This window comes from Pelophylax lessonae (assembly GCF_965119305.1).
Source record: "Pelophylax lessonae genome assembly, chromosome: 1".
NCBI classification, from domain to species: domain Eukaryota; kingdom Metazoa; phylum Chordata; class Amphibia; order Anura; family Ranidae; genus Pelophylax; species Pelophylax lessonae.
The window spans coordinates 16,498,982-16,514,819 of record NC_138768.1 but is presented as its reverse complement, the minus strand read 5'-3'; the positions used below and the strand labels follow the sequence as shown (position 1 = coordinate 16,514,819).

At 47.4% G+C, this 15,838-nt stretch overlaps 1 protein-coding gene across 1 annotated transcript in view; it reads right to left on the bottom strand.

Moving 5' to 3' along the window:
- LOC309561096 (vomeronasal type-2 receptor 26-like) overlaps positions 1-5,903 on the bottom strand; it is a gene marked incomplete at both ends in the record, with an annotated part of 39,487 nt that extends 33,584 nt beyond the window's left edge. The window contains one exon of the mRNA XM_082264839.1: positions 5,650-5,903. Coding sequence (XP_082120965.1) covers positions 5,650-5,903 — 254 coding nt within the window. The remainder of the gene's footprint in view (positions 1-5,649) is intronic.
- Positions 5,904-15,838: the final 9,935 nt, after the last annotated feature.

The following is a 15,838-nucleotide window of genomic DNA, read 5'->3' as shown; positions in this document are numbered from 1 at the left end:
AAAATGACATCAATCTTTCCCCAGTTAGTAGACGCAATAACTTTGGCACAAACCAATCAAAATATGCTTCTTGTGTTTTTTTTTTTTAACAAAAATATGTAGCAGAAAAAAAATTGGCCTAAAATGTTAAAAATTTTGATTTTAAATTTTTTTTTGGGGAATGTTATATAGCAGAATGTGAAAAATACTGGTTTTTTTTTTAAGTTGTCGCTCTTTTTTTGTTTATAGCACAAAAAATTAAAATTGCACAGGTGATCAAATGCCACCAAAAGAAAGCTCTACTTGTGGGAAAAAAAGGAAATCAGTTGTATTTGGGTACAGCGTCGCACAACTGCTCAATTGTCCATTAAAGTAACGCAGTGTCGAATCGCAAAATATGGCCTGGTCATTAACCACCTCCCACCCGGGCCATAGTACATATACGGCCGGGTGGGAATCTCGTCCTTCTGATCGGACGTTCCGGAACGTCCTTCAGAAGGAGAGAGATCGCGCCGCCGCGGGCACGTGCAGCGGCGCAATCTCGATGTGCCTGTGTCCCTAGGACACAGAGCAACAAGACTCGGCAGGAGGGCCCTGTGATTGGCCCTCCTGATCACATGACGGCTGTGACCAATCACAGCCGTCATGTAATGTAAATACAGCCGTTGTAACGGCTTCGATCTCTTCTCCTCCTGACAGATCCTGTCAGTGAGGAGAAGATCAGAGGATCGATTCTTCAGCCAGGGTGATCAGTGAGTATTTCTAATTACTCACTGATCACAGGGGGGGTCTGTGCTGGTAATCAGATGATTGATTACCAGTGCAGCCCTGGGGGGAGGGGATGCCACTAGAGCCACCAGGGATGCCCACCATGGCCACCAGGGATGGCAAACAGGGCTCAGAGAGCCTGCCAGTGGTGCCCCCCTACCAGTGCTGCCCACCAATGCCATCTATCAGTGCCGCCCACCAGTGCCCATTATTGCCCACCAGTGCTGCCTATCAGTGCCCATCAGTGCCCCCCATAAGTGCCGATCAGTGCCGCCCATCAGTGCCACCCATCACTGCCCATCAGTGCCGCCTATCAGTGCCCATCAGTGCCCATCAGTGCCGCCCATCAGTGCTGCCTATCAGTGCCCATCAGCGCTGCCTATCAGTGCCAACCAATGCTGCACATCAGTGCTATCTATCAGTGCCACATATCAGTGCCCATCAGTGCTGCATATCAGTGCTACCTATCAGTGCCCATCAGTGCTGCATATCAGTGCCACCCCATCAGTGCCACCCCATCAGTGCCACCCCATCAGTGTCTCCTCATCAGTGCCTGTCAGTGCGGCATCATCAGTGCTCATCAGTGCAGGAAAAAACATATCTATTTACAAAATTTTATAACCTAAACAAAAAAACTTTTTTTTTTTTCCAAACTTTTCGGTCTTTTTTTATTTGTGCACCAAAAAAGAAAAAACCTGGCGGTGATCAAATACCACCAAAAGAAAGCTCTATTTGTGGGGAAAAAATGACATAAATTTGGTTTAGGTGCAGTGTTGCATGACCGCGCAATTGTCATTCAAAATGCAACAGCGCTAAAAGCTGAAAATTGGTCTGGGAAGGAAGGGGGTTTAAGTGCCCGGTATTGAGGTGGTTAAGGGGGCAAATCCTTCCGGTCTTAAAGTGGTTAATCACTCCCTCCCAAGTGTTCCATCACAAATTGCAAGTTTGAATCAAAATTGACCAACTGGACATAAAATGGTAAATGAAGCATAAAGCATGATATAACATTGCCTCCAAGAGGAAGCCTAAACTCTTCTTACATTCCCCCATTCTATATTTCCTCCCCCCAGGTTATTTTCTCCTAGTTATGTTATATTACCCAAAATTTAAGACAATTGTACCAAGCTTAGTAACATCATAAGGTTTACTTGCATGTTGTAAGTTTGTATCCGCATCATCCACAGTATCTCACAAAAGTGAGTACACCCCTCACATTTTTGTAAATATTTTATTCTATCTTTTCATGTGACAACACTGAAGAAATGACACTTTGCTACAATGTAAAGTAGTGAGTGTACAGCTTGTATAACAGTGTAAATTTGCTGTCCCCTCAAAATAACTCAACACACAGCCATTAATGTCTAAACCACTGGCAACAAAGGTGAGTACACCCCTAAGTGACAATGTCCAAATTGGGCCCAAAGTGTCAATACTTTGTGTGGCCGCCATTATTTTCCAGCACTGCCTCAACCCTCTTGGGCATGGCATTCACTGAAGCTACACATGACATCACGTAGCTGGTGGGCATGGAGTTCACCATAAATGGAGCCTAACTCTAACTTCAGTGATTCCCTACAGTGTGAACACAGCATTTTAATGGATAGGCAGAGGGCAAGAGGACCTGGAGGGAGCCCACCCCTCCTTAAACCTAGCACACGGCACTATGGCATCAAATATGTCAGGCCCCGTTCACACTGGGGCAACGCTACTTCCCGGGGCGACCTCACAGGTCAAGGAGCGCTGCTCGCACCGCGACCTCGGAGCGGACGGCACAGACTTCATAACATTGAAGTCAATGCAGGTCGCTCCGGGTCACCCCAAAGAAGCTCCGGACCCTTTTTCTAAGTCGGAGCGACTTTTGTCGCTCCTATTAGAACGGGTCCACAGCTTCTCTGTGGAAGGCGACCTGTCAGGCGACCAGGTCGCCTGACAGGTCGCCCCAGTGTGAACGGGGGCTCAGTGTGTTGCCTGACCAATATAATCAAAATACAAACAAGTGACCACTGCCCCAGTGCTCATTGCTACAAAGACCAGCTATAGGTGGGGGGAAGTGGCCACCTGTTTGTAGTTCTCTAGAATATCTTTCTATACAGGGAGTCCCAGAGCAAAGGAAATAAATAAATAAGCGGAGGGACGGCATGACAGGTGGGCATTAGGCAGACAGGGAAGGGTTACGTTTTTGGTCAGTACGGTGGCCATCCTTAGGGGGGCAGGGATCCTGTGGCCTGGAGGGGTCACTAAGAGGTCAGGACGAGGTAGGCGGGGTGAAGGGGCCAGTCGGGAGCAGGAATGAGGAGAGAAGCTTTCCATCCGCCCGCCCTGTAGTTATGGTTCTTGTGGTTGTCATGGCAGCCAGGCAGTGGTGGGTCTTTGGAGAAGGAGAGAATTCTTGATAATAAGAATGGTCAGCAAGGATTTTATCGACATTCGATTTTCCTCGGGACCCACCTCATGGTTTTCCTCCAAATGGGACTATTACTTCGCCAAGTTCCCTTTACCGGAGAACAAATCGTTCAGCCTGGGACGTTATACAACTTCCAGGGACACGCAGGCGATTTCCCAATCCTCATCACCCCTTCCATCTTCTCCTTGCCTCCATCCATAAGCCAGCCAAAGTGAACTGGACACAAACCCAGATCAACTTCATGTTCGGATCCCTTTGATACTCCCACCTTCTAACATCTACAGACTTGTGGAATTCACATAGTGCCCCCTCTATCTCTCCCCCCTCAATTGGAGGTCTACCGGATAGACCTCCTCCTTCTTTTTTTATTTTGTTGGAGCATTTTTTCCAATCGGCTCGTTTGCTTTCAACTGTTATACTCAAGGAATGTGCCTGTTACTGTTATCTCATCTTTCTTACTGTAGCAGGATTTCCAGGCATTGAGCCTGATGTGGGTCTGCCATGGTTACCGGTGACACCTTCAGCCCATTTAAGCTGAATACCCAAGTGGGAGAGGACCAATCCGGCATCTTTGGTTTGTTTTGTTTATTTGATATTGGGAATGAGAGAAGGGAATGAGTGGGATTTTCTTCTGGCTCAACTATGTACAAATGGGACACTTTGGAGAAAAATGCCTTTCAGTGCTGTCTTGACGCCGGCTGGATGCCGACCAACGCTTGCTGGCGCTTGAAAAACACTGACTTGCTGTAACGTACTTGAACTTGACTTCTGACACTCTGGTTAGCTCAAAAGTCCCGGACTGTACTGAGAACTCACTCCTGACTCTCTGGTTAGCTCAAAAGTCCCGAACACTGCTCCCTCCAGTCCTTCCTGACTGAGGTAGCTTCTGTCCAGTGGTCCTCAACCCTGGCCCTCAGGGTCCACTAACAGGCCAGGTTTGCTAGATAACTGAAATACATCCCAGGTGATATCATTTGCTGCTCAGTGATTGCAGTACTCTAGTCTGCATCTCCCCAAGGTAATACTTAAAATCTGGCCTGTTAGTGGGCCCTGAGGACCGGAGTTGAGGACCACTGCTGTACACTGCTTCTGCTGCTGCAACTCTCAACACTGCACACTGCACACTTTTAACACTTCAGAGCCCAACCTCTGGCACCCCCTCTGTACTTCAGGGTCCTCTCACTAGGCACCCCTCTACACTTCAGGGTCCTCTCACTAAGCACCCCCTCTACACTTCAGGGTCCACACTGGCACCCCCTTTACGCTTGCTCCTGCACCGGCTAGCTAGCTCCTGGATCCCTTGGACCTTCACCGGAGTGGTCCCCTCTCTCTAGGCAGACCCCCAGGGGCAGTTTGCAGTACTCAAGAACTGCGAATGCTTTCCTGAAACTCGACCCCTCTCAGCTCTGCTGGTCCTTGGCACACCGGATCCTCTCTGCGGCTCAGCTCAGCCCTCTGTCCCCTCAGGCAAGCCGCCCGGGACACCCGATTCCTCTGACAGGAGGAGAGACAGCCGTACTCTCCCTCCTGGGACTCTGCTTCCCGCCAAAGACGCTGCTTCATGCGCTCCCCTCAAACTTATACCCACTCCCAGAATGCTGTGCGGCAGAATCTGCCTTTTTGGGTTAGATACAGGCCTGAGTGAGCCATTGACTGGGTTTCCTCCACCACCCAATGAGAAATCATACACACGCCATGCAGACAGAGCGATCATACACACTCCATGCAGACAGAGGCAGAGAGATCATACACACGTCATGCATGCAGAGGCAGAGAGATCATACACACTCCATGCAGACAGAGGCAGATAGATCATACACACTCCATGCAGACAGAGGCAGATAGATCATACACACTCCATGCAGACAGAGGCAGAGCGATCATACACACTCCATGCATACAGAGGCAGAGAGATCACACACACTCCATGCAAACAGAGGCAGAGAGATCACACACACGCCATGCAGACAGAGGCAGAGAGATCATACACACTCCATGCAAACAGAGGCAGAGAGATCACACACACGCCATGCAAACAGAGGCAGAGAGATCACACACACGCCATGCAGACAGAGGCAGGGAGATCATACGCACTCCATGCAGAAAGAGGCAGAGAGATCATACACACTACATGCAGACAAAGGTAGAGAGCTCATACACACACCATGCATGCAGAGGCAGAGGGATTATATGCACTCCATGCAGACAGAGGCAAAGAGATCACACACACTCCATGCATAGAGAGAGATCACACATAATCCATACATGCAGAGGCAGAGAGATCATACACACTCCATGCAGACAGAGGCAGAGAGATCATACACACTCCATGCAGACAGAGGCAGAGAGATCATACACACCCCATGCAGACAGAGATTAGGAGGTAAGGAAAGGAGTGCAGTGCTTCAATGTATTGGTGATAATAACAATGACCCTGTGCTTCCCTGATATATAATATTCGGATGTCTCTATAGATACAATGATAGGAATGGACTTACTCTTTGCACATATACATATAATAAAGTGCATCGCTTTTCAATCTCATAGGTATAACGGCTTTGTGTACAGAGACCAGCCCTCCGATCATCACATCTCCTCTCTGATAATACTCGTACTCAAACACAGCGCTTTCACCACTTAGATGACACGCATTTATCTTCTCATCTCTGGATGGGAGAGATTGTCCTTGTAGAATGGAGACAATGCCAGAGAGGACAACGAGGACCAGAAATCCGTCCATGACAGAGGACATCACCGGCAGCTGTGTGCGTCCTCCGCACTGGAGGGATCATCTCCAACACTTTATATACAATATCCCAGATTATTATAGAATTGTCAGATGAAAACTCTTCCAATGACGTGATTCTCAACGTGTAAAATAAAATCGTTATACATAATTGCATAATAATATCAATCCTCTGGATGCTTCAGGCTGAAGGCTTAACCAGTTCTTGTCCTACCAATGTTATCAGACATCTGTCAATGTGTTACACAGAGAGGAATGAACTCAAAATGTAGGACTAGTTGGTACATTTACCAATACTGCCGCTATAATGCGTTTGATACAGTATCTCACAAAAGTGAGTACACCCCTCACATTTTTGTAAATATTTTATTATATCTTTTCATGTGACAACACTGAAGAAATGACAATATGTTGCCTTCTCATTGCCTGCTTTAAAGAACAAAATGCTGACTCGCCATGCAGCAATTGCATGCTTTACACGCAGTTGCGGGACAGTTGTGGTGTAGCCCTATTCAATTGGATGGGACTTGATTAGTGGCGGTAACGCCTACCAAATGTGACCAGCCATTTAATTGTTGGGGGCCACAGCATGGATACAGCCTTAAAGGGTAACTCCAATTTCTCGTACATTCATTGATGGAGACAGTTTCTTCTTATTCTTCTTGTTCAAATTTTTTTCCTTTCAATACATTTTTATTGAGATAACAACAATACAGAAGAACACATTGTCTGAATAACAGTTGTATCAACACAAATTGTAAAAAATTAATAACCGGTACCTTACAAAGCACAGTAAACCCCCATCGTAACCGGTAGATGGGGCACAGTGGGAACATCTAGCAAAGGATACCCAACCTTAGGCTAAACATAGGAAAATGTTTCGACCAACCCCTAAGGAGATACCCCTCCGCGCACCCCTATTGGGAACCAGCTGTGCGCAGGGAGGGGACCCCCCAGGCCGGAGGCCTCATAAGAGAAAAAGGTATTTAAAAGTCATTAATCATCCCACCACCCTATAGCGGCTACATGCAGGTCTAAACCTGAGCCCAGTATATGTAGTACCAGCTTAAGGTCAGTTACTATATGATAAACCAGGAATGATGTCAACAGTTTGCAATCATAAACGTCCAAACATGGAATTACCAAGAGAAGGAAGGGAAGGGAAAGAACAGAAAAAGAAGAGAGAAATGAGAAGAGAACATTGACCAGGGATAACCATCCCTCGAAGAAGCTGCCTAGAGAGGAAGCAAAGAAATACAACCACTAGAGCGGGACCTTCACATAAGCTGCCCATGGCTCCCATGTAGATTCAAACCTAGCTGAAGAATTTTCCAGCACGCTAACCAGCTTTTCTTGGGTGATAATCCAGGAGATTTTCCGTTTAGCTCTAGAAAAGGATACCGAAGGGCGTTTCCAAGCCCTCGCTATGGTTAATTTGGCTCCCGTCAAAATAAAGTGAATGAGGCGATGGTTATATTTACTTGCTGTAAAATTCTGCATATTCAATAAAGCTATAGATGGGTTTTGTGACAGCGCCACCCCCGTTAGCTTGCAAATAACATTGAAGACCTTATTCCAAAATCCCCTAATTTTGGGACACAACCACCAAACATGAAACATATCACCCACCGAGCTGCATCCCCTAAAGCATAGAGGAGAAGTCGAGGGAAACATTCGTGAGAGCCGGGAGGGGACCAAATACCACCTCATTAGAACCTTCAGGTTGGCCTCAACCAAAGCTACATTAAGCACCCCCCGGGATGCTCTGTTGGAAGCCCGGTACCATTCTTCCACAGACCATTCGCTTGCTAAATCAGTCTCCCATGCCTCCATATAGGCCGTCTTTGAGGACTGTGAGGCCAGTGAATTGTAGATGACCGTAATCCCACCCTTCCTTTCCGTTAACTTACCACACCAAGCTTCATATGGAGAAACGTTAGGAGGGACGTTAGTCGTCCATAGGGTATGCAAAAAATGCTGTAGTTGGAGGAACCTAAAATGTTCGGATTTTGGCATTTTCAATTTGGTTTTGCAATAGTTATCCGTTATCGGGGCCGAGTGTGTAAAAAAGTGTCCTATCCTGTAGAGACCCTTATCCAACCACCACTTGAAAGCCTGAATGTCCTCGCCCGGCGGAAACAATGGATTTCGAAAAATATGCGCTAAAGGTTTAACGGCGGAGACCAGTGCCGGATGTGTCCTGAGAGAGTCCCATAATTGAATAGAATGTGAAAGGGTGGGGGAGAGTATAGGAGGTCTGCGCCTGGGTGAGCACCAAAGTAGGAAGTCCAGGGTGTTCAGGGGGACTGCCTGACGCTCAATATTAACCCAGTCCGGTATATCCGAGCGCTTATAAATCTCCGAGGTCTGGGCTAAGCGCGCAGCCTGGAAATATCACCACAGGTTAGGCACCCTCAGTCCACCCTGTCTCCTGGAACGGAATAATACCTTCCGAGAAAGCCTATAACCTTTAGTTCCCCATATAAATTTGGTGAGTCTAGATTGTACTTTCAGTAGAAAGCGTTTGGGAACAGGGATAGGGAGTGAGCGAAAATAGTATAAGATTTGGGGCAGTAAGGTCATCTTTATGAAATGAATTCTCCCTAGCCAAGAGAGACGCAGGTGTTTCCAACTGTTGAGTTTAGAGACTATGTGTTTGACCAGATCAGGGTAATTAGCTCCAAACAAGCGGTCCACGGAAGGTGTCAATTTAATACCCAAGAACGGGATGGAGGATTCCGCCCAAGAGAATTTAAAATTGGACTGGAGATTGGTGACCTCCGATTGTGGGAGGTTAACATTCAGGGCCATCGATTTTGAGAGATTGACTCTCAAGCCCGAGGCTCTAGAAAAGGCCTCAAGGGTCTGGCAGACATTCGGCAGGGAGAGCAATGGATTCGTCAAAAATAAAAGCAAGTCGTCCGCAAATAGTGCGCATTTATGGGTATTCGGCCCACATCGGACCCATTGGATGTCCGGATGATCCCTGATAGAAACAGCCAAAGATTCAATCGCAATGGCAAAAAGCAGGGGTGATAGAGGACACCTCTGCCTAGTGCCACTGGAAATCGATAGTGGGGTCGAGTAATGGCCCTGTTATTTGATTTGAGCCTCTGGTTTGGAGTACAAAGTTCCAATGACATTCAGAAAGGTCGGACCAAACCCCCATCGCCGAAGCACTTCAAATAAGTATGTCCAAGATATGGAATCAAAGGCCTTTTGTAAGTCTAATGATAGCAGGAAGCCCTTCTGTGAAGCACCCCCATCCCAATTAGTTTGCAGGAGGGAAACTATGTCAATCGCTCTTCGGATCTGATCTGGCCCCTGTCTCCCCGTTATGAAGCCCACTTGGTCCTTATGGATGTAGGAAGCTATAAAAGTGGCCATTCGGTCAGCTAAAATTTTTGTCATGAGTTTGAGGTCGTTATTGATTAATGAGATCGGCCTATAATTATTGACAAGGCTCGGGTCCTTGTCCGGTTTGGGAATGACCGAAATGAAAGCCGAGTTAAGTGACCTATCCAGTGCTGAGCCCTTGCGCAGGGCGTTAAAAAATACCATCAAGTGAGGGGCTAAAGTCGAAGCAAAAGTTTTGTAGTACATGGTGGAAAAACCATCTGGTCCCGGTGCCGAGCTAGATTTAGATTTTTTAATGGCCCGTACGATCTCATTCTCCGAAAAGGGACTTTCGAGTTCTGAGCAGTGCTGTTCGCTAAGTCGAGGAAGGGACAATGAGGAAAGAAAGGAGTGTACCTCCTCCATGGAAGGTGATGAGGTAGGATTGTAGAGTCCATCAAAAAATTTGCGGAAAGCCTGCAATATACGCTGTGGATTCTGAGTCAGGTTCCCCCCATCTACTTTAATTTTTGGAAGCGCATGGAGGCGTTGTTTGGGATGGAGTCTGTGGGCGAGGCAAGAGCCTATTCTATCAGTTTGATGATAAAATTTAGCCGAAGTCCATCGCAAGTGTTTTTCAGCCCTAGTGGTCAGAGCTAGATTGAGGGAAAGTCTGGCAGCTCCAAGAGCTTCCGCCGATTGACTGGATGGATTCCTTTTATGTTTATCGCTAAGTTCCCTAAATTCCCTGTCAAGTCGGTCCACGTCAGCTTTATGTGCTTTGAGGGTGCGCGAAGAGATTTGGATTAGGACCCCTCTGATGGTGGCCTTGTGCGCCGCCCAAAGTGTTTTCCGGGAGATCTCCTGAGTGTCATTCAGGCTAAAATATTCTTGAATGGCCTTGTCAATTTCATTAACAGTACTGGGGTTACTAAGAAGAGATTCATTCAGTCTCCAAATGTACTCACGAGACCGCTGCCCACCTCCCAACAATTGCATAAAGACCCCTGAATGGTCAGACCAGGGTGCATTCCTGATGTAAGATCTGGTTGCCAGTGGGACATGTGGCGAGGAAATAAGGATGTGGTCTATCCGAGCAAAGGAAAGATGGGGATGAGAGTAGTGTGTGTAGTCCTTTACAATCGGGTTAACCTCCCTCCAAATGTCCACCAGACCCTGTTTGGCCAGGAGTTTACAAATACGAAGACTTTGCTTAGATGGAGCCAATTGCTGGTGTGGCGGTGGTCTCTTTTTGTCAAGCCTCTGGTCAAACGCAATGTTAGAGTCTCCCCCGAAAACAAGCACTCCCTCCAAAAGAGGAGACAGAGTATCAAACATTGTTTGGAAAAATTTAAAGTGGTTTCGATTAGGAGCATAATAAGATATAAACGAGTATAGTGTGCCCGCTATGTGACCCTTTACCAGAAGAAATCTGCCGTCTGGATCGGGATACCATAGAGTAGATACCATAGAAAATGGACAGTTGCGAGAGAAAAGTATCGCAACCCCCCTTGTCTTGTTCTGGGCATTCGCTAGGTAGAAGGAAGGATATTTAGCGTGTAGGAAAGATGGTTTGTAATGTTGCGGGAAGTGAGTTTCCTGGAGCAATAATACATCTACCCTCTGAGAATGAAAGCTGTGCAGGACCTTTCTACGTTTAGAAGGGGAGTTAAGGCCTTGGGTATTTTGTGAGGCTATTTTAAGCTTAGGAGGATGAGTATCATTTGAGGCCATGTGAATCGGAGACTGATCTAGCAAAAATTGAACGGTCTTACCAGAGAAGGAAGGTGAATCAGCATCAAACGGAGGATGGTGCATCGCAGGCATGAGTTCCCATGAGGAGGTATCCCTGGTCAATGAAGAAGAGAAAGAGGGGTTAGAAAGAGGAAAGGGGTAGCAATAGAAGACAATTTCAAGAACACCCCTACCGATAGGGGTTTTGAGCAGGTAGGAGGCCATCAGTGTCTGGGGCCAGCATGTACAAAACCGTCTCGGAGAGCAAACAGATAAAACAATTAAAACGAGACAAACAAACAAGGACATACAACAAAAATGGTCCCTCAGGACCAAAAATAGGTGAAAAAATATTCCCCCTAAGGAGAGGGAAATTCCCATGTTGGTAAGACTGGAGAACCAGTAACCAAAATGGGGAGAGGGGCATGATCACCGCCCCAGTGATCCGGATCCCCCAACATCAGCGTAGTAAAGCATGAACCCATTAAAAAAAAAAAAAGGAGAGAAAAAACATCTTAAAGAACCGACACTTTGACTACACTGGGAAACAATCAAGGAGGAAGCAGGCAGACAGGCGTTAATAGCCGGGTCCACCCGTGAAACCAGTGAATCAAAGAGCTAGCACAAGGGGGCAATCTGAGATCAAGAGCAATAGATACACAAATACATAGGACCCAGTCCTTGTACCGCTAGAGAGAGGAATAAAATGATGCGGAACAAATTAAAAAAATAAAAAATTTATATGAGCAAAGATAAAGACACATTCAGCTGTTGTTCATAAGAGTTCCAGAGAACGTCCATGAAGTAGATGAGGCCAGAAGGAAAGGAGAGGGGTCTCAGGGTGGGCGACCGTCTTTAGATTTCTTGGACTTGGTCTGACTCCAGAGGGGGGACAGTGGACTGGAGGGCTGATGTCGCTTGGAGGAGCTGGAGGCCGCTGAAGCAGGGGGAGATCCAGGGTCTTGAGAGATGAGATGCAGTTTGAGGAGTAGTTTCTCGCCTTCGTGAAAGGATGAGAATGAATAGGACCTTTGCTTGAATTCAAATTTGAGGTTGAAAGGGAATAGCCAGCGATATTTAATGTTGTGTTGGATTAGAGCAGCCAATAGGGGTTTAAATGATCTGCGACGCTGAATGGTGGTTGGGCATAAGTCCGTAAATATTTGAATAGGCACTCCTTGGAAGGACAGGTTTTCACTATTGCGAGCTTTGCGCATAATGTCCTCTTTTACTCCATGGTAGTGAGGTTTCACTAGAATGTCCCTGGGCAGGCCATCCTGACGGAGGGACTGTAGGGCCCTATGAGCCCTGTCCAATTCCAATTTATGTGGCGCGATATCCGGCAGTAGCCCCCTGATGATAGAGTGCACCACTGCTGGCACATCTTGAAAGGACTCAGGGACCCCCCTGATTCGAAAGTTATAGCGTCTGCTGCGATTTTCCAGATCGTCAATCTTTAGAAGAGCTGATTCTAATTGATCATGCAGTTCCTGAAGACGATCAGAGTTCTGGTTAGACTGGAGTATGGTGTGTTCAAGTTTAGTTTCAATTAATTCTATGCGTGTTCCAAGGTTAATGAGATCAGCCTTAATTTCCCCAGTTATTCTAGAGGCTGTAGTAGTAAGACCCCTGTCAAGCAAATCAGCAAATTTGTTGAACATGGCTTCCATCAGAGCCTGAGGGCCTGGGGAGAAATCAGCTCCAGGGAAGGGAGAATGAGAAGGGATTGCCCCTGCCTTCATGGGAGACCCTGGCATGACAGGCAGCATTCGGCCCAAAAGTGATTCCGTGGACGCTGGTGATATCGACCCTCGATGAGTGGTACTCACTATGGAGCCCCCCGCAGGGCTCGCTGGCTGTCCAGGTCCCAGTTGCAGGGAGGATTGCTGCGGTGTATCAGGGCCCAGCAGCGCGGCATCTGCCATCTTGGATTTTTCAGTCAGGCGTTCCGGGGCTGAAAAGAGCACTGAACGGTCCCTGCGGACCGAGCCCGATGACATAGGGCTGTTCAGCGGAGTTTCCCCTACCGGAGGGTGCCGGTGAACGCACGCTACGGGTTCGCAAAGCGGAGCGGAGATCCGGAGGTATCTGGGGCGGGACGGAGCTCCGGCTTCAAGCGGCCATCTTGGAGCTGCCGCGCATGCGCTCCCTTGCTCAAATTTTTTATTGAAGGAAAGAACAATAAATCACAATAGGATGCATTAGAGAGAAAACTTCCACCAGGATGGGGGGGGGGGGGGCAATAGTAATATAGTAATTCAATGCAGAGGTGCAGAGGTAGGGACGCAGCCCTTTGTAACGAAACATAAAACATAAAGAAGGAAAAAATAATGCATAAAAATACATCGTAAGGCTACTTGGTATGGGTTAGTTCAGGAACAATTGAGAGTTTATTGATAAGTGGTATCAGGGCTTTTTTTTATCAGAGAATAGGTGCAGGAACTCCCCCTTTGGGAGTTACCCCTGGTCTCCACCCTTACCTACCTTTGAACACCGTTCCCTGGTTCCACCCCCTACCCATTTCCCAGTACTGCCCTTTAGAGCAGTGGTCCTCAACCCTGGCCTACAGGGCCCACTAACAGGCCAGATTTTAGGTATTACGTTGGGAAGATGCAGACTAGAGTACTGCAATCACTGAGCAGCAAATGATATCACCTGGGATGTATTTCAGTTATCTTGAAAATCTGGCCTGTTAGTGGGCCCTGTAGGCCAGGGTTGAGGACCACTGCTTTAGAGAATACAGAACCAAGTAACATTTGTGGTTCTAAGTAATTTGTATGGAACTTGTTATTGATAACAAGAAAAGCATTAAAACAGGTCCCATGCAGCCAACAACAATATACCCACCCAGAAACAATAGATCCCCCCAGCAACAATGGACCACCTTCCACAAATCACACCCCCTCAGCAACAATAGACCCCAGCAGCAACACCAGATCTTTTCACAGACAACATCAATAGACCCTCCAGCAGCCAGCTACAATAGACTACTCCCTCAACAGTAGATCCCTCCCAGCAACTGACACCCCCAGCAACATAAGACTCACCCCAGCAACAATGGATCCCCCACCAGCAACAATAGACGCCCTCCTGCAAAAATAGACCCCTTCTATAGACAATAGACTTCCCCATCAACACTAACCCCCCTACAAAAATAGGCCCACCTTCCATCAACAAAAGATCCCCAGAAGCCAGCATCAATGGACACTGTAGCACAACCCAGCAACCCTTGCCATTACATACACTCAGTGCTGGAGGTGCCGGAACTGCGTTCCCCATGTGTTCCTGCTGAAAGAAAGCCCTGAGTGGAATCCAGGAACCAATGTGATTCCTAAAAAAAGCTTAGTTACCAAGGGTTCCAGTCAGAGTTACCCCAAGGTTAACAAACAAACAGGTGTCTAAGAGTCCCCGAAACAAGTAAAAGGTAAAATGTAGAATAAATATTGAAATTGTTCGTAGACCTGAAGGAGGATTACAGTTAGAGGGGGATGTCTGAGCAGATAAATTGGTTGAAGCTGAGAGGTTCACATCCAAAAGCCAAGAGCTAAAAAGGTGAAGGAAAAAGAGAGGAAGAGAGGTGAAAAGATGTAAAGGAGGGAGTTGAGAAAAAGGGGAAAGGTAGCTGAGGAGGAAGGCTTCTGCTTATTCTTGACCATAGGGTTTACAGCACCATCTACAGGAGTAGGACACTAGGTAGAAAAAGAACACAGCACCACCTATGGGCAGTCCTAGCTGGTATAAATACCCTCTCTGCTAGAGATAGGTTAGTTATTTCTGCCTAGGGTTTCATGTGTAAAGACCTAGTTCCCTGTTGGGACCTGTGGTTCCATAGCTTTTTTTCCTGTGGAGGTCTTAAAATCAACAGCCAGGCTGGGCTACAGGCTGGATAATTTAGATCCAGTGGTCACCCCAGTCTGGCCAAGGAGCGCAAACAGACCTTTAGCTCTGTGCTGGATTGGTTGTGACAAGCCCCATTCTGGACTAGGGTGGCCAGCCAGTTAAACATCTGGCGGGGACACATATCACCAGGTGCTGGAGTCTGTGTCACAAAATTACCCACAACCTCTGCTGGACTGGTAAGTAGACAACCCCCTGACCTTCAGACACAGTGGCAGGTAGTGGTGGGCGCTCCCTTGGGTGGTCGGCCCTGCCAGACCCCCTCCTCCCCTCTAGGCTTGAGTTTTCGGCCTCCATGTTCCCTCTCCATCCTATAAGGTGTGCAGTTTTTATGGGTGCAGAACATGCCTGGTGCATCTGAGCATGGCAGCGGGGCCTCTTTCCATTCTGGATGGGCCTGGGGTGTAAATTGGCAGTGCAGCTGAGTGTGGTTCACAGCGCTGTGGCCTTGCTTTTACTGAGTACTTGTCTACCTTGTAGTCCTGTCTGTGTTCCCTGGCAGCCCCCTGGTTCCTGCTAGTAAAGGTCTACGGATCCTGAAAAGCTCTGCTGACACATGGTCCTCCCTTCCCTGTTAGTATATTGGACTAGAGGCTAGGTGAGTTATGGTGCAGGACTTCCTGCATCAATAGAGTGGCTGGGCTTTTTCCTAATTTTTTTAGTGGTATATAGGGTATTCGGCCCCCTCCCCTGGCATGTGCACCACATGGCCTGGCCTCCTGCTAATTTAGCCCATGGCTTGCACCTGCCATCTTATCTTTGGGCTTTGGGCCATTGCTGCTGGATTACACATTCGTAAACCTTAAGGACAACCTTCCCAGAAGAGTTGAAGCTGGTATAGCTGCAAAGCGTGGGACAACTCAATATTGAACCCTACGGACTAAGACTGGGATGCCATTAAAGTTCATGTGTGTGAAGTCAGGTGTCCCAATACTTTTGACAATATAGTGTAGCTCCTAAACACACATTCATCA